Source organism: Engystomops pustulosus, chromosome 3, assembly GCF_040894005.1.
Source record: "Engystomops pustulosus chromosome 3, aEngPut4.maternal, whole genome shotgun sequence".
Classification (NCBI taxonomy): domain Eukaryota; kingdom Metazoa; phylum Chordata; class Amphibia; order Anura; family Leptodactylidae; genus Engystomops; species Engystomops pustulosus.
In genome coordinates this window covers 15,838,845-15,862,789 of record NC_092413.1, presented here as the reverse complement: position 1 = coordinate 15,862,789, position 23,945 = coordinate 15,838,845, and the positions used below count along the sequence as shown (strand labels likewise).

At 42.9% G+C, this 23,945-nt stretch overlaps 1 protein-coding gene across 5 annotated transcripts in view; it reads right to left on the bottom strand.

The window, feature by feature from the left end:
- The window catches only part of USH2A (usherin), a 493,686-nt gene that overhangs the window by 420,121 nt on the left and 49,620 nt on the right, over window positions 1–23,945 (bottom strand). For all 5 annotated transcript variants that reach the window (XR_011854013.1, XM_072140122.1, XM_072140124.1 and 2 more), the window contains exons 7-10: window positions 20,656–20,840; window positions 19,733–19,954; window positions 16,956–17,049; window positions 613–808 (exon numbers count right to left, since the gene is read on the bottom strand). Coding sequence is in view for 4 of the 5 variants with exons in the window: in XM_072140122.1 (XP_071996223.1) it covers window positions 613–808; window positions 16,956–17,049; window positions 19,733–19,954; window positions 20,656–20,840 (697 nt within the window). In the remaining variant the exon portion in view is untranslated. The remainder of the gene's footprint in view (window positions 1–612; window positions 809–16,955; window positions 17,050–19,732; window positions 19,955–20,655; window positions 20,841–23,945) is intronic.

Here is a 23,945-nt window from a genome sequence, read left to right as displayed (position 1 = left end):
CTGTAAGCTCTTGTGTCCCCCCCCTCATCCTCATAGACTGTAAGCTCTTGTTCCCCCCCTCATCCTCATAGACTGTAAGCTCTTGTGTCACCTCCTCATCCTCATAGACTGTAAGCTCTTGTGTCACCCCCTCATCCTCATAGACTGTAAGCTCTTGTGTCACCCTCTCATCCTCATAGACTGTAAGCTCTTATGTCACCCCCTCATCCTCATAGACTGTAAGCTCTTGTGTCACCCCCTCTTCCTCATAGACTGTAAGCTCTTGTGTCACCCCCTCATCCTCATAGACTGTAAGCTCTTGTGTCCCCCCTCATCCTCATAGACTGTAAGCTCTTGTTCCCCCCCTCATCCTCATAGACTGTAAGCTCTTGTGTCCCCCCCTCATCCTCATAGACTGTAAGCTCCTGTGTCATCCCCTCATCCTCATAGACTGTAAGCTCTTGTGCCCCCCCCCTCATCCTCATAGACTGTAAGTCACAAGGTACAACTAGCCCTTCAGGACTTTTTACTTTTTACTTTTATTTATACCAAGGCACCAGATACTCTATTACTACACAATTTTAAATTTCCATCATCCATGTTCTGTCCATCCAGGAGTCGTGAGCACGTTACCTGCCGTGTTGTGCGAGCAGTCATCACACACCCCCCCGCCTCCGCGGTGGTGGTCATCCGGGTGAGGGTCTACACTTGCATCGTAGTGACAGCTGGATGAATGGTTGTGGCACCGGCACGGTACGCAGCCATAAGCGTGGACATGGTCACCTTGACGAAACGGCTTGTCGTTATAGAGGGGGGCGCAGCGATCACACTGGAGACAGGAACAACACACAAAAAAAGAGGAGTAGTCAGACGTAGTCAGTCCTTGTACCATTTACAAGCTTATCAGCCGGCTTTCATGTGATCATTTTGGAAAATATGGATTAACCACTTGGCACCCTTAGGAACAATTTAGTCACTGAACGGAAATTGCCCGGGGTCCTTTATCCCTTTGAAAAATTGGGATTTCTTCCCTCCCATGTGCCGCACAATGACTTCGGTGGGTCACAGTAAGCACGCTCATACATATTCATGCGACCCTGTCCGTCTGTTGGCATCGCTTTCCTTTGAAGTTTGACCCCCAGTCGATGCCGTCTTCTACCAAGAGGCTTCCCCGTAATGGCACAATAAATATTGTTCCACTTAAAGGGCTTAATTTTTAAGTTAAAGCTGTTAGCACGGCTAACTAACAGTAATACAGCGGCAGTAAAATGTACTAACTGCTGCAAACGTACCATAAATCATGCCCTTCCTGAATTCCCCTCCAGGGCAATCCCCCCGAGGCACCGAAGCTGGCAGGAATTTGCATAAAAATGCAGTGTATATTTAGTGGCGAAAAGTTAACGGAAAAAAAACCAATGTCAGAGCGGACGGAGGTTCTTAAAGATTCCGAGACTTCAGTTGGAATTCACTGTAATTTATAGGAGGAAATAACGGCTGAGGATCGGGATTTTTAGGAATGGGAATAGAACATCCGAGTGCGATCTTGTAAAAATATTTGGGGTTTTACAAATAAGAGATTTCTCATTTTGTGTTTTTAATTATTGGTGCAGATTTCATAAGACAAAATTGTGACATTCGATGGGGCTTGCCGACGATTTCCGTTTTCCGCAATTAACAGGGGTTTTTGGCGCACGCGACTGGATTGTGTCGCGATCGCGTCAGCTTTCACGAGACACAAATAGGGGGGGGGGGGCGACTGAGCGCGGGATTTTACTTTATAATTGTGTTGCATATAATGCACTTACATGCAACGGGAAGAAGAAGGTGAACTCCTGATCGGGGAAGCGACACATGCAGGATATCGGGCGCACGCTGTAAGTGAATCGCGGCAACTGTGCGTTCTCGTCGGAGATCGCACCTCGGGGATCGCGCAGGGACAGGTAAGTTTATGTGCCCCATTTTCTTACATTTGCCCGATGCAGTGATTTGGTGATAGGTTGTAGTAGGTGATTGGATGTTGTCTGGCTTCTAAAACAAAGGTCATTGCATGGAGCTCATTGTGTAAATGGGGGACCATCTGATTGGGAGATGATTGTAGGTAGCCAAAGGTGCATTCATGAGGGGATTTATCATACACTGCCAATTCGAAAGGCCAGTGTATGATGCAATCCCCGCCTCCCTCCGGCACTCGCCATATCTATCCTGCAGGTGTTGCACCAAGGGCAGTTCCACGACAGGTGCATCCTGATGAAGAATTAGCGAAGGCTAATGGCAGTGTGCAGGCACGGGACAGGAACGCCCCATACCGGCCAACTCTGCTCCTGGCTGCGCCCCGCTTTACTCCTGTCCAAGCCCACTTGACATGGAGATAGCGTAAAGGGGACAAAGGTGCAACTTCATCTTTTGGAATCCATTTACATCCACTTTTATTGTGTCCTTTAAAGGGCTTTTTCCAATGGACACAAGGGGGGTCATTTACTAAGGGCCCGATTCGCGTTTTCCCGACGTGTTACCCGAATATTTCCGATTCGCGCCGATTGCACCTGAATTGCCCTGGGAATTTGGCGCACACGATCGGATTGTGGCGCATCGGCGCTGGCATGCACGCGACGGAAATCGGGGGGCGTGGCCGAACGAAAACCCGACGGATTCGGAAAAACCGCCGCATTTAAGGCAAAAAATGTGTCGCGAAAATTACACTTACCTTCACCAGGTATAGGCCGGTGAATTTCAGGGCATTCCAGCGCGCCTCCGGGGAACTTCAGCGCAGCAGCGCCACTTGGTGGACGGCGGAGGAACTACCTTGGTGAATCCCGGCCGGACCCGAATCCAGTGCAGAGAACGCGCCGCTGGATCGCGAACGGACCGGCTAAGTAAATCTGCCCCAAGATGTCTGATTACTTGGGATTCCAAGAACCAATCACAAAAACAGGGAACAGCGCTCTAATGCCTACAATTTATCACCGCTCCTTTAATTTTTAAGTGACTGTGGTACCTCTGTATGTTGGTCATTATTGTACTTTAGCCCTAGGCTACAATAATCAGCTGTAACAGTAATCACAGGCGTCTGTAATGAAGCTTTATGGTTAATCCTGGTTCTAATGACAACCCAACATTTTTCAAATCCAATTTGTCTGGGATTAAAATGATAAAATATACAGTTCTGACTTACATACAAATTCAACTTAAGAACAAACCTACAGAACCAATCCTGTATGTAACCTGGGGACCCCCTGTACATTATGTAGATTATACAATAGCAAGAACAGATGGAAGGATGTTGCTTCTTTTTTTTCCATACGTTAATCATCATTATATTCTAAAAATGTATTCCAATATTAAAATGATAACTTACATTTATTATAAATATAGTTATATATAGTTCATATATAAGGCGCACTGGACTGTTAGGCGCACCTTTGATTTCTGAGAAAATCTAAGGATTTTTTTGCGATTATAAATAAGGTATTATAAATATTAGTAAAGTACAGTATAACATTATATATATATATATATGTATATAATACAGCACAGTACAATATATTACATATTATACAGTACAGTACAATACAGGTGCTCTCCCTTAAAAAGACCCAACTTACAGACGACCCCTAGTTACAGACAGACCCCTCTGACCTCTGGTGACCTCTCTGGATGTTACTATAGTACCAGGCTGCAATGATCAGCTGTAAGGTGTCTGTAATGAAGCTTTATTGATAATCCTTGGTCCCGTTACAGCAAAAAATTTTGAATCCCCAATTGTCACTGGGGCAAAAAATTTTTTGTTTGGAACTACAATGATAAAATATACAGTTTCGACTTACATACAAATTCAACTTAAGAACAAACCTATGTATGTAACCCTGCCTGGTATATCACTTTAACAGTACAGTATAAAATAATAAATTAGCCCTCAGTCTGGGCCATCGATAGCGGATCTATGAATGTCATGCACTTTCCTAATTTTCTCGAAACCCCTCTACACATCTGTGGTCAGCCGTAATGAATCAGTGCTCACTTTTCCTGTTGGGAAATATAGCTCAATATACTCTGTTGGAATCATTTCTGTTTTTTTATTGCCTATCCAGTAATGAGCCAGACTTTCTAAAGATCTTTGAACTGAATACATTAAAACTTGCATGAAACTATCAGGGCAATCAAAAAATACTAAAATGTTCCCATTTGATGTACTAAAGAATAATATCAAAGGACAGTCGCCATGCCAGCAGGAATAACAAGTAGGGCGGAATGTTTAAAACATCACCATAGGAGAGAAGAAATAAATAATTGACATCTACCTCGGAAATAAGGTCAGGGGAAATGAGGGGCCTCGGCTTGGCCCACCCTGGGCTGACATATTCCTTTAACGCTATCAATCTTAAGCACCGCGCGATTTTATCATCAGCCGTAATTTGAGTTGATGATGGCGTCAATGTCAAGGTAATGATATAGGTTCTGAGGATAATGAAGGAGTAATGGAGGAGAAGCGCTAGAACAATTACTGATACTACTAAAGCCGTGGTCACCTACGAGTTTGGGGCTCTATAAATGGAGGTCAAATTAATATTTTCGGGGAGATCAAAATCCATCGTGGGACACCTACTCATAGATCCAGGCACTGTGACTGTTGTAATCTTCTTATACTTGTCTATGGCCTTCTTCCTTATAAAATCAACTTTTAAAATTATACTAATGAGCCTGAAACTGCAGCTACAGCACTTAAGGGCTATGGTAACAGAGCCCCTCCATGCCGTATCTTCACAGACAGTTTCACTGTCTACACCTCCTCCACGTCACTGGACAACCCTTTTAAGTACAGGAGCCCCCTACTTAAGAACACCCGACTTACAGACGACCCCTAGTTACAAATGGACCTCTGGATGTTGGTAAGTTACTGTACTTTAGCCTTAGGCTATAATGATCAGCTATAACAGTTATCACAGGTGTCTGCAGTTAAGATTTATTGTTAATCCTGGTTCTTATAACAACCCAATGGGGGTCATTTACTAAGGGCCCGATTCGCGTTTTCCCGACGTGTTACCCGAATATTTCCGATTTGCACCGATTGTACCTGCATTGCCCCGGGATTTTTGCGCACGCGATCGGCTTGTGGCGCATCGGCGCTGGCATGCACGCGACGGAAATCAGGGGGCGTGGGGCCGAAAGAAAACCCGACGGATTCGGAAAAACTTCCCCATTTAAGACAAAAAATGTGTTGCGAAAATTACACTTACCTTCACCAGGTATAGGCCGGTGAATTTCAGGGCATTCAAGCGCGCCTCCGGGGAACTTCAGCGCAGCAGCGCCACCTGGTGGACGGCGGAGGAACTACCTTAGTGAATCCCGGCCGGACCCGAATCCACCGCAGAGAACGCGCTGCTGGATCGCGAATGGACCGGGTAAGTAAATCTGCCCCATTATTTTTAAAATCCAATTGTCACAGAGACCAAAAAAAAATTTGTCTGGGTTTACAATAATAAAATATACAGTTCCGACTTACATACAAATTCAACTTAAGAACAAACCTACAGAATCGATCTTGTACGTAACCTGGAGACTGCCTAAATATCAATCAATTTTCGGCTTATTTTTTTTACATTAATTTTTTGGTGTATATTTTGGCAAAATAGTAAAAGCATATTATTATTATTATTTTATTATTATTTTTCTTTTATTTAATTCTGCTTGCTTTTTTCTTCACAATCTGAGGAGTTCAAAAATTTCTATATTCACTATAAAGTAGTTGTAATAAGTATTGAACACATCAAGTTTATATATATTTTCTGAAGGTGCTATTGAAATGAAATTCTAGATATCGAACAGATGAAGAAAGAGAGGTGCAAAAAGCCATCGAAAGTCATGACACCGGCTGAAAGTCATCAGTAATTAGAAAGTAATTTTTCCACTTAGTAATAAATAATATGAGCTGGTTCTACTGATGACACAACCTCAAGAGGGGGATAAACTCAAGCTCTCTTCCCCTCCTCGCCATAGGGGAGACAGGGTTGTCTCCTGTCCCGGTGGCTCTGGGTCTCTTTGGGTCTCCAGCAGCGTTTCATTACAAAGGTGCCTCAAGTTGTCTCAAGAATTCCCAAACTACTGAAGGTTCCAGAAAGTACTGTTGGGGAAGTGGAAAGAACACCAGTTCACCATCAACCAGCCATGGTCAAGATTTCAGGCAGAGGAAAAGACTTACCAGAAGAATTATCCTACAGCCGAGGACCATCCGTGGAGAGCCACGGAAAGACCTGTTCAACACTTAATGCATGAGTGTGTGTGTAGGTTCTCCATTCAGAGGGAAACAACCAAATTTGTTGGATAAAACCTACAAATAGTGATCAGTGGACCCTGAGTTCAGATTCTGTTGGTAACACCTGCAACCATTGCGGGCATCATCAGTTTGTGTTAACTCTAGAGATGAGCGAGTATACTCGTCCGAGCTTGATGCTCGTTCGAGCATTAAGGTACTCGAAGCGGCTCGTTGCTCGGACGAGTATTTCCCCTGCTCGAGATCGAGCATTTAATTAAAAAAACACAGTGAAGAACAATGAAGAATAGAATAAAAACAGTGAACACAGTGAACACAGGATCATTTAAGTGAAAAAGACAGTGAAGAACACAGTGAAGAATAGATTACAGATGTTCGGCACATCTGCTTACTTGTCGGAAGATACACGCGGAACGGCAGCAGGGAGACATCGCGCACCAGGGAGACATCGGGCAGCACGGGGGAGACAGACATCGCGCAGAACGGCAGCAGGGAGACAGACATCGCGCAGAACGGCAGCAGGGAGACAGACATCGCGCAGAACTGCAGCAGGGAGACAGACATCGCGCAGAACGGCAGCAGGGAGACAGACATCGCGCAGCACGGCAGCAGGGAGACAGACATCGTGCAGAACGGCAGCAGGGAGACAGACATCGCGCAGAACGGCAGCAGGGAGACAGACATCGCGCAGAACGGCAGCAGGGAGACAGACATCGTGCAGAACGGCAGCAGGGAGACAGACATCGCGCAGAACGGCAGCAGGGAGACAGACATCGCGCAGCACGGCAGCAGGGAGAAAGACATCGCGCAGAACGGCAGCAGGGAGACAGACATCGGGCAGCACGGCAGCGGGGAGACAGACATCGGGCAGCACGGCAGCAGAGAGACAGACATCGGGCAGCATGGCAGCAGGGAGACAGACATCGCGCAGAACGGCAGCAGGGAGACAGACATCGCGCAGAACGGCAGCAGGGAGACAGACATCGCGCAGAACTGCAGCAGGGAGACAGACATCGCGCAGAACGGCAGCAGGGAGACAGACATCGCGCAGCACGGCAGCAGGGAGACAGACATCGTGCAGAACAGCAGCAGGGAGACAGACATCGCGCAGAACGGCAGCAGGGAGACAGACATCGCGCAGAACGGCAGCAGGGAGACAGACATCGCGCAGCACGGCAGCAGGGAGAAAGACATCGCGCAGAACGGCAGCAGGGAGACAGACATCGGGCAGCACGGCAGCGGGGAGACAGACATCGGGCAGCACGGCAGCAGAGAGACAGACATCGGGCAGCATGGCAGCAGGGAGACAGACATCGCGCAGAACGGCAGCAGGGAGACAGACATCGCGCAGAACGGCAGCAGGGAGACAGACATCGCGCAGAACGGCAGCAGGGAGACAGACATCGCGCAGAACGGCAACAGGGAGACAGACATCGCGCAGCACGGCAGCAGGGAGACAGACATCGCGCAGAACGGCAGCAGGGAGACAGACATCGGGCAGCACGGGGGAGACAGACATCGGGCAGCACGGAGGAGACACCATCGGGCAGCACGGGGAGACTTCAGAGGAAGAAGAGTAGCGGATCCCGGGACAGCGTATCACCCCGACAAGTAAGCAGATGTGCCGAACATCTGTAATCTATTCTTCACTGTGTTTTTCACTGCGTTTTTCACTTAAATGATCCTGTGTTCACTGTTTTTATTCTATTCTTCACTGTTCTTCACATCTGTTAACTTGTCGGGAGATAATATACGCACGGAACAGTGAAGAATAGATTGCAGATGTTTGCATACATCTGATAACTTATCAGAAGACATTCTTTTTCAATTAAATAACACATTTTATTCCCGAACCATGGTCCCTTTGAAAAATGCTCGGGACTCCCATTGACTTCAATGGGGCTCGTTATTCGAGACGAGCACTCGAGCATCTGGAAAAGTTCGTCTCGAATAACGAGCACCCGAGCATTTTAGTGCTCGCTCATCTCTAGTTAACTCCTAAAATGTTCCATCACTTACTCTATGATCACTGCTCCCTGATGACATCACGGGGAACATAAATCCTCCGAATCACCTTCCTCAGCTATACCCGAATTTGAACGGGTCCACTCATCCCTACCTATCAATGACTAATTTATTCCACCAAACCAATATCTTGTAATTCCTCCCTGGAACCATCCATAGACTGAGAACTTGAGGGTCAAGGCAAGGATTTAGAAGGACCTATTCTAGTCCCAATCCCAAAGTAGTGTTTTATTAATCTGGGTTCTGCACGACTTTGATGCTCTACAGAACAACAGCTGATCGAGCCCTTGATAGAACGAAAGCAATCAGTATCCATCAAGGATTTATCATGCATATGATCAGACGAGGTCCAACCACTTGAATGTGGGACGACCCCTTCATTAGGTAGAGGGGAGTAAATTGCCACCAGTCACCACTGCCAGGTGGTAATCTCTCCCCAAATCCTCTTACCTACATGTCATCTGTAGGGGGAGGGTCAGGAGACCCCCATACACATGAGCCCTTGATAGGACGAAAGCAATCAGTATCCATCAAGAATTTATCATCCATGATAAGACAAGGTCCGACCACTTGAACGTCGGACAAACCATTCAATAGGTGGAGGGGAGTAAGTTGACACCAGTCACCATTGGCAGGTGGTAATCTCTCCCCAAATCCTCTTACCTACAAGTCATCTGTAGGGGGAGGGTCAGGAGAACCCCATACATATGAGCCCTTGATAGGACGAAAGCAATCAGTATCCATCAGGCATTTATCGTCCATATGATCAGACGAAGTCCGACCACTTAAACGTCGGACAACCCTTTCAATAGGTAGAGGAGAGTAAGTTGTCACCAGTCACCACTGGCAGGTGGTAATCTCTCCCCAAATCCTCTTACCTACAAATCATCTGTAGGGGGAGGGACAGGAAACCCCATAGACATGAGATAATGGGGCAGATTTACTTACCCAATCGCGATCTAGTGGCGCGTTCTCTGCAGTGGATTCGGGTCTTCCGGCGATTCACTATGGCTGTTCCTCCGGCGTCCACCAGGTGGCGCTGCTGTGCTGAAGTTCCCTGAGGTCTGCCGGAATGCACCATCCTAAACCTGGTGAAGGTTAGCGCGTGTCCCGCAACACTTTTTTTTTTTTAAATGCGGCGGTTTCTCCGAATCCGTCGCGTGCATGCCGGCGCCGATGGGCCACAATCCTATCGCGTGCGCCAAAAACCCGGGGCAATACAGGGAAAATCGGCGCAAATCGGAAATATTCAGGTAATACGTCGGGAAAACGTGAATCGGCCCTTAGTAAATGACCCCCAATCAGTCCCGAATTACTGGATTCGGACAAACTTGCTATGAAACTTACCCATCAGCCCCTAGTAATAAAGGAGCAATAATAAGATAGGACAGGAAGGACAGGTGGACTCTCCGGATCACCAAGGTTCTAGTAACTCGAGTAAAGACACTTCCCAAAGACTTTTCTGAATCTTATGTATATGCAACCGAAAGAAATTGCAAAATCAGGCTTATTAAGGATTTAAATTTCTGATTAATGGCGCAATTGTAAAAATAAATCATACAAGTTCACGTGTCTATTAGTTTAATTATATCCATTAATCTCCTTTGAGTCCTCATCTACAGATTCCTTTAAGTGTTCAGTCAAAATAATAGTTTTGTATCCGGGAAAGATTCTCCTTCTCTTATTAATACAAGATGACAGCGTTATACGAAAATATGGTACGACCCGCCTGATACATTGTATTATATTAGGTGATGTTGTGTTGTGTAGGATTTAGGATGAGTCTTATGTGTATTATTCTATGTACAGTAGCGCTGGCTATTATCGGCTATGTTGTGTGAAGCAAAGGTAGAGATCAGATCTATGACTTCAAAATACAATACAGGCGGCCTCCTACTTAAGAACACCCGACTTACAGACGACCCCTAGTTACAAACGGACCTCTGGATGTTGGTAATTACTGTACTTTAGCCTTAGGCTACAATAATCAGCTGTAACAGTTATCACAGGCGTCTGCACTTAAGATTTATTGCTAATCCTGGTTCTTATGACAACCCAAGAATTTTAAAATCCAATAGTCATACAGAACCAAAAAATTCTGCCTGGAGCTACAATTATAAAATATACAGTTCCGACTTACATACAAATTCAACTTAAGAACAAACCTACAGAATCTATCTTGTACGTAATCCGGGGACTGCCTGTATTTGCAACTTGGAGCAGCATGGGGCACATTTAATGCGCCCCACCCCCTCGGGCACCCACCAAGTGTGCACACTCCAATTAGGGACAGGACCCGGGTTCTTTACTGATATATATTTTTAATAAGCAGCACTCCAAATACAGAATATGGTGAGAAGACTGGACCTTCACATTTCAGCTCTACATGAGTCTTTCTCTGCTCTCCTTCATATATAGATGTATTCATTACAGATAATACATACTGTAGATATTGGGGGGGGGGGGGGGTAGTGGATATTTCAGGGCCCCAGTGTGTGGTGGGACAGTTCTACCCCAGTTCCAGGCACAGGCTATAGGTAATACCCAAGTGTGGGTGAAGGAACGTTCCCATCGTCCCACTCTGACCTCCCAACATACCTCCTTCACGAATACTTGGCGAGGAAATGGCACAAGGGTAGAAATGGGGATAATTCCTGGACGTGCTTCTAGAATTATGCCTATTTCAGGGCCTGTATAACAGTTTTCTGGCATAGAAGTAATGATAAATCCACCACAAAGACCCGAAGATAGATAGATAGATAGATATGAGATAGATAGATAGGAGATAGATAGATAGATAGATATGAGATAGATAGATAGATAGATAGGAGATAGATAGATAGATAGATAGATAGGAGATAGATAGATAGATAGATAGATAGATATGAGATAGATAGATAGATATGAGATAGATAGATAGATAGATATGAGATAGATAGATATGAGATAGATAGATAGATAGATAGATAGATAGATATGAGATAGATAGATAGATAGATAGATAGATAGATAGATAGATAGATAGATATGAGATAGATAGATAGATAGATAGATAGGTATGAGATAGATAGATAGATAGATAGATAGATAGATAGATAGATAGATATGAGATAGATAGATAGATATGAGATAGATAGATATGAGATAAATAGATAGATATGAGATAGATAGATATGAGATAAATAGATAGATAGATAGATAGATAGATAGATAGATAGATATGAGATAAATAGATAGATAGATATGAGATAAATAGATAGATAGATAGATAGATAGATAGATAGATAGATAGATAATAGAGGCGATAGCATTGTAGTTTGTGCCATATTGATAGAAGATCATAGATGTGCCTTGAGCTTAGTCTGTACCACCCCCCCCCCTCCATTAGTATATGCCAGATAACCCTGGTATAAGGACCTCGGTGGCCCCTCATGTTCCCTCTGCCACCATATTGCGCTACATTACACGTATAAAGCTGAGAAATCCCATCCCCCGGCTCCTAAATACCATGTCCAACCAATATTCTGTAATATTCTCATTTGCTCGGTAATTGAATGAGATGACGGTGTTTATGTTCTGAAACCCTCTAGCAAAACTACGAAATGAATAAAGCGTCTTCAGTCTCCCGGTGTGCCGGCGCACGAAGGTCCTTTAAGAAGATCTTAAAAGCTGTTTTCTATTAGATTCTGGCAGTAAATGAGATTCCGAAGCAAGTGCAGGGGATACACTATACTGACATCATTAAGATACTTATCTATTAATAATTCATAAGATGATGATATATATCAATTATGCCCCTACTCCGTTTGTAGAAAAATGTTCTAATCCGTAATACCATATATATCAAACAGAAAAATGTTAATATTCATGAGTAGCTTTAATATGAATGGCATGTGAGGCTGACATTTCCACCAGTTGGCTAATGATTTACTGGCGAGGACCCCCTGATATTAACTTTTCTTGGCCAATTCATTTTCTATTCAATTTACAAAGCCTTACCAATGCATTGGCAATCAATTTCACGAGAGACGCTGAATACAAATTGGTTATAAAGATAAAGGCCGGTGATAGAAAATTGGAGAGCGGTGTGGAAAGTTCTACCTCGCTCCGATTCCCTGATTAGGTTCATGTCTTTTCACCGGAGAAGTTATCTGATTGGACTCGTTTTATTAAGAAAATTATATTGGGTTGTGTTCGATGCTAAGGGAGGGGATTCACCCAATGTGGCAACGTGACGTTATTGGAGATAAGTGAATCTAATTGTTGGGTCGTAGATTCGGTAAGAATCGGTCATTTTTGAGGTGTTGAAGTCGTCCTTTTCTACTTTAGACAAATCTTTTAAAATGGCATTTAATTCTTTTGTCATTCATCTGAGCGTTTCGGGAGAGAGGGGGGGATGGGGGATAATTTTCGGAAGGGTTGTTGCACCCAATGACGTCAACGGGGAGCATCAATCCTCCACGTAATGGCACTCCATTGATTCAAAGAGTTATTGCCCTCGATCGGCACTATTTATGCTTTTCATGCCATTCATGTGCCGAGGGGAGTGCACCCCACCATTATTGCTAGCATTGTTGTTCCCCTATGATGACACAGGAGTGATGATCCTAAGGAAAATGGCACACGTTGGTATTTAAATGTCCCTGTTGACTTTGTTGCGTTTATAGGGTAACAACAGTTGTCACCGGCATACCCAAATCCGGACTCAAAACAAACTCTGGTTTGGCCAAACTGTACTGAGAATCTGTACCTGAAAAGGTCTGCTCATCTCTGGTTCCAAGTCCCCTGGAAATACACTTGAGATTTGGCTAAATATGTTCTATTGGGGTGTCCATTCAGAATCCTCCAACCAGGTATACATGGTTCTATCTGATGTTTTAATTCAGAACCCACCAATAGCCCTACCCAGTGCAGGCGTTAGAGGGTTGCAAACTGGCCATTTGCCCAGGGCCCCTGTCCTAAAGGGGCCCCCTGCATGTGTACTTTTGCGGGCAGAGGATGTATTGCTCTGTTAATACCCCTTGCTTAAATGTCCAGGTCTGTCTATATACCTAGCATCTGTCTAATAATCTATCTCCTATAATGTGTCTATTTCCTATCTATATATCTCTCTATCTCCCATTTTACAGATTGCTATACGATACTACTGTTTGTAAACTACAAAGTGTTATTATAGTTCAGGGCTAAAGGGAATTGTACAGAATGTGACTGTTCATAAAATAGTTTTATTTTAGGGCCCCACTTTTAGTTTTGCCTGGGGTCCTACTTAGTCTAAAATCGGCCTTGGTACTACCTACTTACTCGAGCAGTAACTGGTCGACAATCCCTTCCTGCTTCAAAGTGCAAACCATAGAGTCAAAGACAAAACAGTACAAACAGCTAAGAATAGTCACCAGAATCAGGTCGCAACAAACAGAGCAAACAAGTACAAAATCACAAAACAGTAGAGTAGTCTAAACAAGAGCCAAAGGTCAGGATCCCAGGAAAACAACAGAGCAACACACAAAGTATGGAGCTAACTAAGAGTAACAATAGCCAGCAACTTAGGAGAGTGGGCAGGGCTCTTATGCCCCAGCCTTAATAGTGATTGGGCCAGAACTCAGAGATACAGACAACACAGGGGCAGATGGTTAGAGCTAATGCTGCTGTAAAGATAGCTAGCTAAGCTCATGTTCACACTGCATTTGTGGCTCCTCAACCACATACCACAGGCAGAGGATGACCCCCGACCCCTGCACCCAGAAACTGGTGTAAAATGTATGAGAAATGTCCACTTATAATTTTAATATTTAATTTCCCTGTAATTATTTTTTGTTTTTCCTTTTTCTCCCCAGAAATAAATTTTTAAAATATCAAAATGTAATTTCTATGACTTTCACCTGTTATCAAAAGCACAAAAAAATGTCTAGAAATCATTTAGAGGAAATGAATATGTGACGGCTTTGAAGTCAGAATATTAAATTTAAAAAAATATATATATTAATTTAATTCCAAAAGTAAAATTTAGTCAATAATTTTTTTTTTTTGCCATGTAATGCGCCGTCCTGATATTTATAATATAAGAAGACATAAAAGGGCGGCGAGATAAGAAACAACACCAACCTGGCCGCCTGCAAAACAAGATATACCTGCCTGCAGAAAAAATCTAAAAGGCATGAAAAATCTTAGCCACGGGAGGCCACGGTGTTTAAAATGATTAAGGCAATTTTCCCGAGCAGTAAAAAGATATGTCTTTATATCAAAAGATTTATTTAATTTGCTTCCGCAGAAGAGAAGACACTGGAAACGGAATATTAAAATTTAATGTAACAATAAAACAATTTGCTTGTTATTTCCAGTAAGGTGAATGTGTGGTTTTTTTTTATTTTTTTTTTACGAAAATCTCTCTCAATTAATTTGATCTAACCACGGCCGCTAATGAAAGGCTGGAATCCCACTTATTGTTATCAAGTCTGGAAAAGATTGCTTCTAGTGTTTGATGAGTGGAGGGGGCGGGGGGGGGGGGGTGCAGAATTTATAGCCACGGTGCGCACTGTTTATCTGGGGAAATTTTTAATTTATTCTAGATAAAGGTGATATTGAAAATCATTGGTAGTTAGAAAACTGTATTCACTATAAACGCAAATTATTTTCTACTTTTAATAGCAAGGACTTGTCTATGGGACCTCCTCTGTACCTCCCAGAGTCTACAATATTATAAGGAGGGATATTATGGCAAGAGGTGGCGTTCTTATATATGCTCCTAAGGGAAACCCAATAGAGCCATTACATACTGGAAGTACATGATGGATATGGTGCTGCACAATTACTAGACATAGTGAGGGTTCTGATTACCCCACACACGGTGATTGACAGTGAGAGTACAGATTACTCTGCCCACACACAGTGATTGACAGTGAGGGTCCTGATTACTCCGCCCACACACAGTGTTTGACAGTGAGGGTCCTGATTACTCCGCCCACACACAGTGTTTGACAGTGAGAGTCCTGAATCCCCTGCTCACACACTGATTGGAAGTGACATTCCTGATAACCCCACCCACACTCAGTGATTGGCAGTGACAGTCCAGATTACACCACCTACCCTCAGTGATTGGCAGCCTCAGTGATTAACCTCAGTGATTACACCACCCACACACAGTGATTGACAGTGAGAGTCCTTATTACTTTGCTCACACACAGTGATTGACAGTGAGAGGCCCGTTTACCCCGCCCACACACAGTGATTGGTAGTGAGAGTAATGATTACCCCGCCCACACACAGTGATTGGCAGTGAGAGTCTTGATTACCCCACCCACACACAGTGATTGGCAGTGAGAGTCTTGATTACCCCACCCATACACAGTGATTGACAGTGAGAGTCCCGTTTACCCCGCCCACACACAGTGATTGGTAGTGAGAGCCTTGATTACCCCACCCACACACAGTGATTGGCAGTGAGAGTCTTGATTACCCCACCCATACACAGTGATTGACAGTGAGAGTCCCGATTACCCCTCCCACACACTGTGATTGACAGTGACAATCCTGATTACCCCGCCTACACACAGTGATTGACAGTGAAAATACTGATTATCCCACCAACACACAGTGATTGACAGGGAGAGTCCTTATAATCTCACCCACACAGTGCCATACACTAATAAAAGTAGAAATGACAAGCGGTATGTTTATCCATGGTAGTGAGGATTGACTACAGGCAGTCCCAGGGTTACGTACAGGATAGGTTCTGTAATTTTGTTCTTAAGTTGAATTTGTATGTAAGTTGGAACTGTATATTTTATCATTTTAACCCTAGCCAAATTTTTTTTGGTCTCTGGGACAAATGGATTTTAAGAATATTGGATTTTCATAAGAACCAGGAGTAACACTAAAGCTTCATTACAGACACCTGTGATAACTGTTACAGCTGATTATTGTAGCCTAAGGATAAAGAACAGTAATTACCAATTACCAGAGGTCTGTTTGTAAGTATGGGTTGTATCTAAGTCGGGTGTTCTTAAGTAGGGGACCGTCTGTATTTCTCTCAGGAGTCCTGTCTTTTGTATTTTTACTCCCTATAAAATCTATATTAAATCCTATAAAAAGATATATCACAGAGATCTGCTTCTCACCCGATGTTATATCTTTCTCTCAACCACAGCAATAGAAAACCCTTTTTGACCTTCAGCCTATGTGCAAAACACTCTGATCAAGATCATGAACTGATAGCAGGATCCTTCTGGTACCACCAATAATCAGCAATGTAACAATATTCCTCTTCAGCACCCCCACAGGACAAATTAGGCATTACACAGTTTTGATTAGAATCAATGTACTTCCCATGGAATACCCAAAGGGGCCAAGTCCTCCAGAGCAAAAGAGACACTCGATACAGCCACTCTTGTTGTAAATGGAGGACCTTCCCACGTTAGGTCCCAAATCTCTCCATTTTTAACCCATAAATATTTAATTTTAATTAATGAAAAGAAAACTTTTTGTATCACAGTGAAATAATTTCATGTTGACGTGTCCTCCTCAAGTGTAATGACCTGAAGGAACATGGAAACATCTGAATCTCAAGTTCTCTAGTGAGAAATAGTTTTTGAGGTCTTGAAAACTTCTGTACATGGAAACTTGTTGTCTCTTGTGTCACTAATTATAAAAAATGTTACCAAACAGAAATAAAAATGGAAAGCCTTACTTTATCCCCATCGGTGAAGCTCTCGGTGTCACATAGGCACTTGTAAGGTGAAACACTTGTATCGCAGGAATTAGCATGCCCATGGCAATTACATCTGCAACGGAAAATGAACTAGTTATCTGGAGTCAGTGGTGACATTTCCCTGACAATGACAGTGTAATCAAGCAACTTTTATGGAGCCTCTAATGTGTCGAGAGTACAGGCTAAGTAAAACATCCATTATAGGAAAATATCATTAAACCGGCGGCAAAATGCTCTTCTCGTTTAGTGAAGTGCGGATATTCCGTAATCCACGTCCTTCAGTCGATAATAAAATAATTTGCAAATTGTTATTTTCTTCTTCACTAACGTCTTCTGGGGCAATGAAGCACGCGACGCACAGTTTACCCGTCCTTAAGACGTGTGAGTCTCTCTTTCAGGGTTAAAGACATTGGGGAAGATTTACTTACCCGGTCCTGTTGAGATCCCGTGGTGCGTTGTCCAATGAGGATTCGGGTTCTGCCGCAATTCACTAAGGTCGTGCGCCCAATATCCTCCATGTGTCGCTGCTGCGCCGAGATCCGCCGGAGTTCACCTGCTTCTTCATGTGAGTGCATGTGAGTGATGATCTTGCGACACAAATCCTTTTTAAATTCCGCGTTTTGTCCGAATCCGTCGGGTTGTCTGATGGCCACACCCCAGATTTCTGTCGCGTGCAAGCCGGCCCTGATGCACCAAAATCCCGGGGCAATTCGGCACAAAACGCAAATAAACGAGGAAACCCGACGAAAGTGCGCCGTTCGGACCCTTATTAAATGAGCCCCACTGTCCCTGCTCTGTTTAGAATTACCCCGGTCAGGGCAGAGGAGACTTCCTGTTGTCTGCTGCCCAATACACACAAGTTGACCCAACATCTTTCCCCCCCAACTATGGGATAAACATTTTAACATACAACATATTTATAAAACTGTTTTCATAAACTGCTTAAAATTTTTCATGGGTTTCCATAGAGGGGTTTTATCATAATAGATTCCCTAATTTCTTATCCACAGGGATAGCTGGCTAATTGCAGGGGGGTTCCAACCAATTTTTAGGAATGATAAATATTTATAAATGAAAATTCAGGCATTTCCACCTCCTAGAGGGGGCGGCCTTGTGAAACTACTTTCCAAATATGGCAGCCAAAGAAAATTTAAAGAGGACCTGTCGGTGGTGATTTGGGAGACGAAACCACCCACGGGTCCTTATGAACCTTTGTTTTAGTGTCCCAAATCACCCTGTAGCAAGTGCCTCCTAGGGCGCTATAAAAAAAACCCTATATTTACCTATACAGGCAGTCCTGGGTTACATATAAGATAGGTTTCATAGGTTTGTTCTTAAGTTGAATTTGTATGTAAGTTGGAACTGTATATTTTATAATTGTAGTTCCAGACAAATTTTTTTTTTGCCCCAGTGATAATTGGAGATTTAAACTTTTTTGCTGTAATGGGACCAAGGATTATCAATAAAGCTTTATTACAGACACTTTACAGCTGATCATTGCAGCGTGAGAGTATAGTAACATCCAGAGAGCTTCACCAGAGGTCACAATGTGCAGAGGGGTCCGTCTGTAACTAGGGGTTATCTGTAAGTGGGGTGTCCTTAAGTTGGGGACCGCCTGTACTGAGACGCATTGGATCTATCTCTTGGCTCCCCATGTCCTTACAGTACTTCAATGAAACCTGAGTTGTACACCCTAGTGGTCAGGGGAGCACCAGACTGAGGTAAGTATAAACATTTTCTATTTTAATTACAGGCACATAGGGACTTGCTAAAGGATGATTTGGGACACTAAGCCACCACTTCATAAGGACTTGTAAGTAGTTTACAGTCCCGAATCACCCAAATAGGTCCTATATAAGAGCAGAACTTAGACATTCCTATTATACCAATTGTATTGTTTGTAAGTAGTCCTGCCATAGAGGTAGAACATTCAAATCCTCTAGGCATGGCATAGTGCTAAATCACTTGTTTGTCGTGATTTAGCCATATCGGCTTTCTAAAGCCACCACTAGAGCAGTTACGTAACTGGTTGATGACGAAGAGATTCCTACTCTTGCAATATATGGACGAGCAATCTCGTCCTGATAGTGGTGCAGGCACTAAAAGTGGCCAAATACAATCAGTAGGTGCACATAGAATAAAGGTATAGGGGCAGATTTACTTACCCGGCCCATTCGCGATCCAGCGGCGCGTTCTCTGCGGTGGATTTGGGTCTTCCGGCGATTCACTAAGGCAGTTCCTCCGACGTCCACCAGGTGGCGCTGCTGCGCTGAACTTCTCAGAGGCCTGCCGGAATGCCCTGAAGTTCACCGGCCTATTCCTGGTGAAGGTAAGCGCGAGTCCCGCGGCACTTTTTTTTAAAAAATCCGGCGGAACTCGCCAAAATCCCGGGGCAATACAGGGAAAATCGTCGCAAATCGGAAATATTCGGGTAACACGTCGAGAAAACGCGAATCGGGCCCTTAGTAAATGACCCCCATAGTGTTCCAGAATTGACACGAAGCTTGTAAACATTGGCACAAAAGGGTGTGTTTTGGTCCATTGTGTGTGGTTTGACTGACAGGTCAAGGGAGGGGCTAAAAATTGTCCAACAGCAGACTGAAAATAGGAGTAATGAGCTTATTTTGGTTAAGAAACCTCAAAAAAGTTGGACCTTAGCTTTAATATTTAGTGGATGAGGCTGACAATATATAGAATATTGAATATATACTGAATATTGCTGCGACTGAGCAGATGGAAAAACAAAATTGTCTCACCTTCCACTGATGGCAATTTCACGAATTCCATAATAGCGATGCCGAAAACTCCCATTGGACTCCAAGGTGTGATATTGACCAATGAACTGAATCCTCACCAGAGACGCTTTGACAAACTCCTGAAGATCCTGGTTTTTATAAAAATCATTGTAACCTGGACGATGATTCGGCTCCGGGGTCAGAAGACTTAGGGTGACATTTCCATCAGAATAAGGAGTTTCTCTAAGACAAAAAAATTTCATAAAAAAAAAAAAATAATAAAACAATAAAAAAATATATTTGAACAGAAATTTAATTTTAAAAAATTAATAAAACAATAAAAAAATATAAAATATTTCATATACGGTAATTCGCCAAATTCTAATTAAAATTGACCAAACTATATATTTCTATATCACTATTCTAGATTTTAATATTTGCTTCTCTGATGCCGATGGTTTCTTTCAGAATACACACATATATTTTAAATTTCTTATGCAGAAATTTTTAAAACTTTGTTCTTTAGAACCATTTTTAAAGGGGTTTACCCCCCAAAAAAACACCCTACAAGTAAAATCACTATTGTCTAGGACACTTTATAGGACAAACATTTCCCATTTCCAAGTGATCTTTAATTTTAGAGGAAATCCAGTTTTTATCTTTCTGGCACTTTTTTCTTTTTTACGCATCTTATCCCATATGGTTCTTCCCCTCTATAGACGTCAGGTGGATATAGCCACACCCCTGGTGTATTGAGAAGTTCATTTACATAAAGAGAAAACTGTATTCCCCCTAAATTCACAGATCCCTAAGAAACAGATTGATTTATTGTAGACTTCCTTCAATAGAGGTCATGAAAATTTTCCAAAAACATAACACAAAATTGTCAAATTTGCTAAAGTTAACCAATAATACAAGTTACTAAAGTGAACAATTTTTCCTACCTGGGAAACTGAAGGCAATTGACAGAACTTGGGGTCTCTAAAAATCCATTATTTTCCATTCCGAAGTTTTGACAATCACTTGCAAAATACTGCCAGTCTTCCCAAAGGGAATTCCGATTTTTTTGCCTTTGGATTTTTAAAGCCTTGGGCATTGGGCTGTAAAATTGAATGGTAACGTAAAATATCTGTAAAGAAAAAAAATAATAACGATGAAGATGGTGAATTATAAAAACGTGAATTCAAAATACAAAATAATTTTGTAAAATTGTATACACAATGGGGGTCATTTACTAAGGGCCCGATTCACGTTTTCCCGCTTGGTTACCCGAATATTTCCGATTTGTGCCGATTTCACCTGAATTGCCCCGGGATTTTGGTGCACGCGATCGGATTGTGGCGCATCGGTGCCGGCGTGCAGGCGACAGAAATCGGGGGGCGTTGCCCAAACGAAAACCCGACGGATTCGGAAAACCCGCCGCATTTAAAAAAAGAAATGTGTCGCAAGACTTGCACTTACCTTCCCTCAGCCCGAGCCGGTGTATTCCAGCTCGTTCAGATGCTCTTCAGCGCAGGAACTACCTCAATAAATCCCGTCCGGACCCGAATCCAGCGCAGGCGCGCTGCTGGATCGCGAATGGACCGGGTAAGTAAATCTGCCCCAATATTTTTATTTACTTACAAGTTAAGGCTGCATTCACACGGACATGTATTTCTCCAGTCCTGTATCTACAGGCTGTATTTCTGTATAAATACGTGACGTTTTTCATCCGTATGCAGCACGTATTTAACCCGTATTTTATACATGCCCATAGACTTTTAGGGCATACAGAACTGAAATACGGGAGAAAATAGGACATGCTCTATATTTTTATACGGCCAGTATACGGTCCGTACACTCCAGTGTCAAAAACGGCAATATAAATGGTTGGACGTATTGTCCATTGAAATTAATGTGGCCGTATGTAACCCGTAAAAAAACGGTACGTATACGTCCGTTTTTATACGTCCGTGTGAATGTAGCCTAACTTTTAACCATTATACCACAGAAGTTGTAGCAGCCCAAAACCCAACATAACTGCAGTGTACACACAATTTCCCCTCTACCCCCCAATCTTCCCGAGCAATTAATGTTATTAGATTCAATTCAATTGAGAGATATAAGATTTTACTGAAAGGACTTTACCAATTTAAGCAAATAATTGATATTTTTGTGCAATCAGAAGTTATACAGGCGGTCCCCTACTTAAGGACACCCGACCTACAGACGACCCCTAGTTACAGACAGACCCCTCTGCCCACTGTGACATCTGGTGACCTCTCTGGATGTTACTATAGTCCCAGGCTGCACTGATCAGCTGTAAGATGTCTGTAACGAAGCTTTATTAATAAACCTTGATCCCAATACAGCAAAAAATGTTGAAAATCCAATTGTCACTGGAATGAAAAAATTTTTGTCTGAAGCTACAATTATAAAATATACAGTTCCAACTTACATACAAATTCAACTTAAGTACAAACCTAAGGAACCTATCTTGTATGTAACCTGGGGACTGCCTGTACAATATTCCACTCTACTTTCTGTTATATCCCAGGTCATTTAATGTGATACTAACGAGCTGTGCACCTGTGTGACATCACATGACCAGGGATAGAACGAGGCGCGCACCTGTGTGACATCACATGACCAGGGATATAACGAGCCATGCACCTGCGTGACATCATATGACCAGGGATGTAACGAGCTGTGCACCACGAACAGGGAGTTAACGAGCTTTGCGCCTGTGTGACATCACATGACCAGGGATATAATGAGCCGTGCACCTGTGTGACATCACATGACCAGGGATATAACGAGCCGTGCACCTGTGTGACATCAAATGACCAGGGATATAACGAGCCGTGCACCTGTGTGACATCACATGATCAGGGGTATAACAAACAGTGCACCTTTGTGACATCACATGACCAGGAATATATTGAGAAGTGCACCTGTGTGACATCACACGACCAGGGATATAGCAATCCTTGCCCCTTTGTGACATCACATAACCAAGGATGTAATGAGCCGTGCCCCTGTGTGACATCACATGACCAGGGATATAGCAATCCTTTCCCCTGTGTGACATCACATGACCAGGGATCGGTTTATATCACCAGGAAGTGAACAATGAAGCTTCCTGTTGAATGACAGCAAGGAGAGTTCTAGAGGAATTCAAACGTATAATGGAAAATTTCATTACACAAACAATATCAATTATTTGCTGAAAGTGGACAACCCCTTTAAAGTACAATAGAAAGTAAGAGTAATGTATCCTCATTGTTTTTTTTTTGAACAAAAATCGAAGATTTTCAAGATTTCATCGTAAAAAGAAGTTCTATGAGCAGATGTTTCCACTACAATTCAGAGTCTGTTCTTGTTGCCATTGATGACTATATAAGGCAAACGTGAATAATAAAGAATATTGTCCCAGTGGGTGCTCAGACATTTATGTGGCTTGAACATAACCCAAGGCCTATGGGAGATTTAATTCACCATGTAATTGGAAATTAGAAGAAAAGGGAAGGTTTTTCTTTATTTAAAATCTTTGTATGCAAATAGCAGGAATAAATGGTGACATCTGAAAAAAAAATTTAATTTTAAAATAAATTTACAAAACTGGAATGGAAATGCACAAGAAACAATATAAAATTATCACTTGATTTTTCGAAATGTAAATTCCTCTAATTTCCTAAAAAATGCAAATAAAGTAGACATTTCTGGGTTCTATTGATCCACCGAAATGCTACAATCACAAATTCTACAATCAGTAGGGTTGTAAGATGGAACAGTGTTATAAAAATAAAAAAAATTAATTTGTAAATGACCGATTCTAGCCCAAACCAACTTTTAACCCTTTAAAATGCAGCCGGCTAAGCCGCCAATGACATTTTAATGGCAATGATGCCTGTATTACCGGCGTGGTGGTGGAGGGGTTGAGATGGATCCAAATGCCGGACTTCTGGGTGAAGAACATTGGGGCTTATTTACTAAGGGTCCGTGGATCGAATTTCCATCGGACTGTTCATGGTATTTGGGGTTTGCGCCACTGGGATCGGTATTTAGAAGGGGATTGTGTTGCATGAAATTTTGGTGCAGCTGTGCCGCCTTTCATGCAACAGAAATCGGGGGGTGGACTGTTGGACGATCCAACTGATTCTGACTGAGTGTGGAATTTAAGATTAAAATTGTGTCACTAGACAATGCACTTACATGCACCAGGAAGAAGAAGGTGAACTCCGGCGGACCTGAG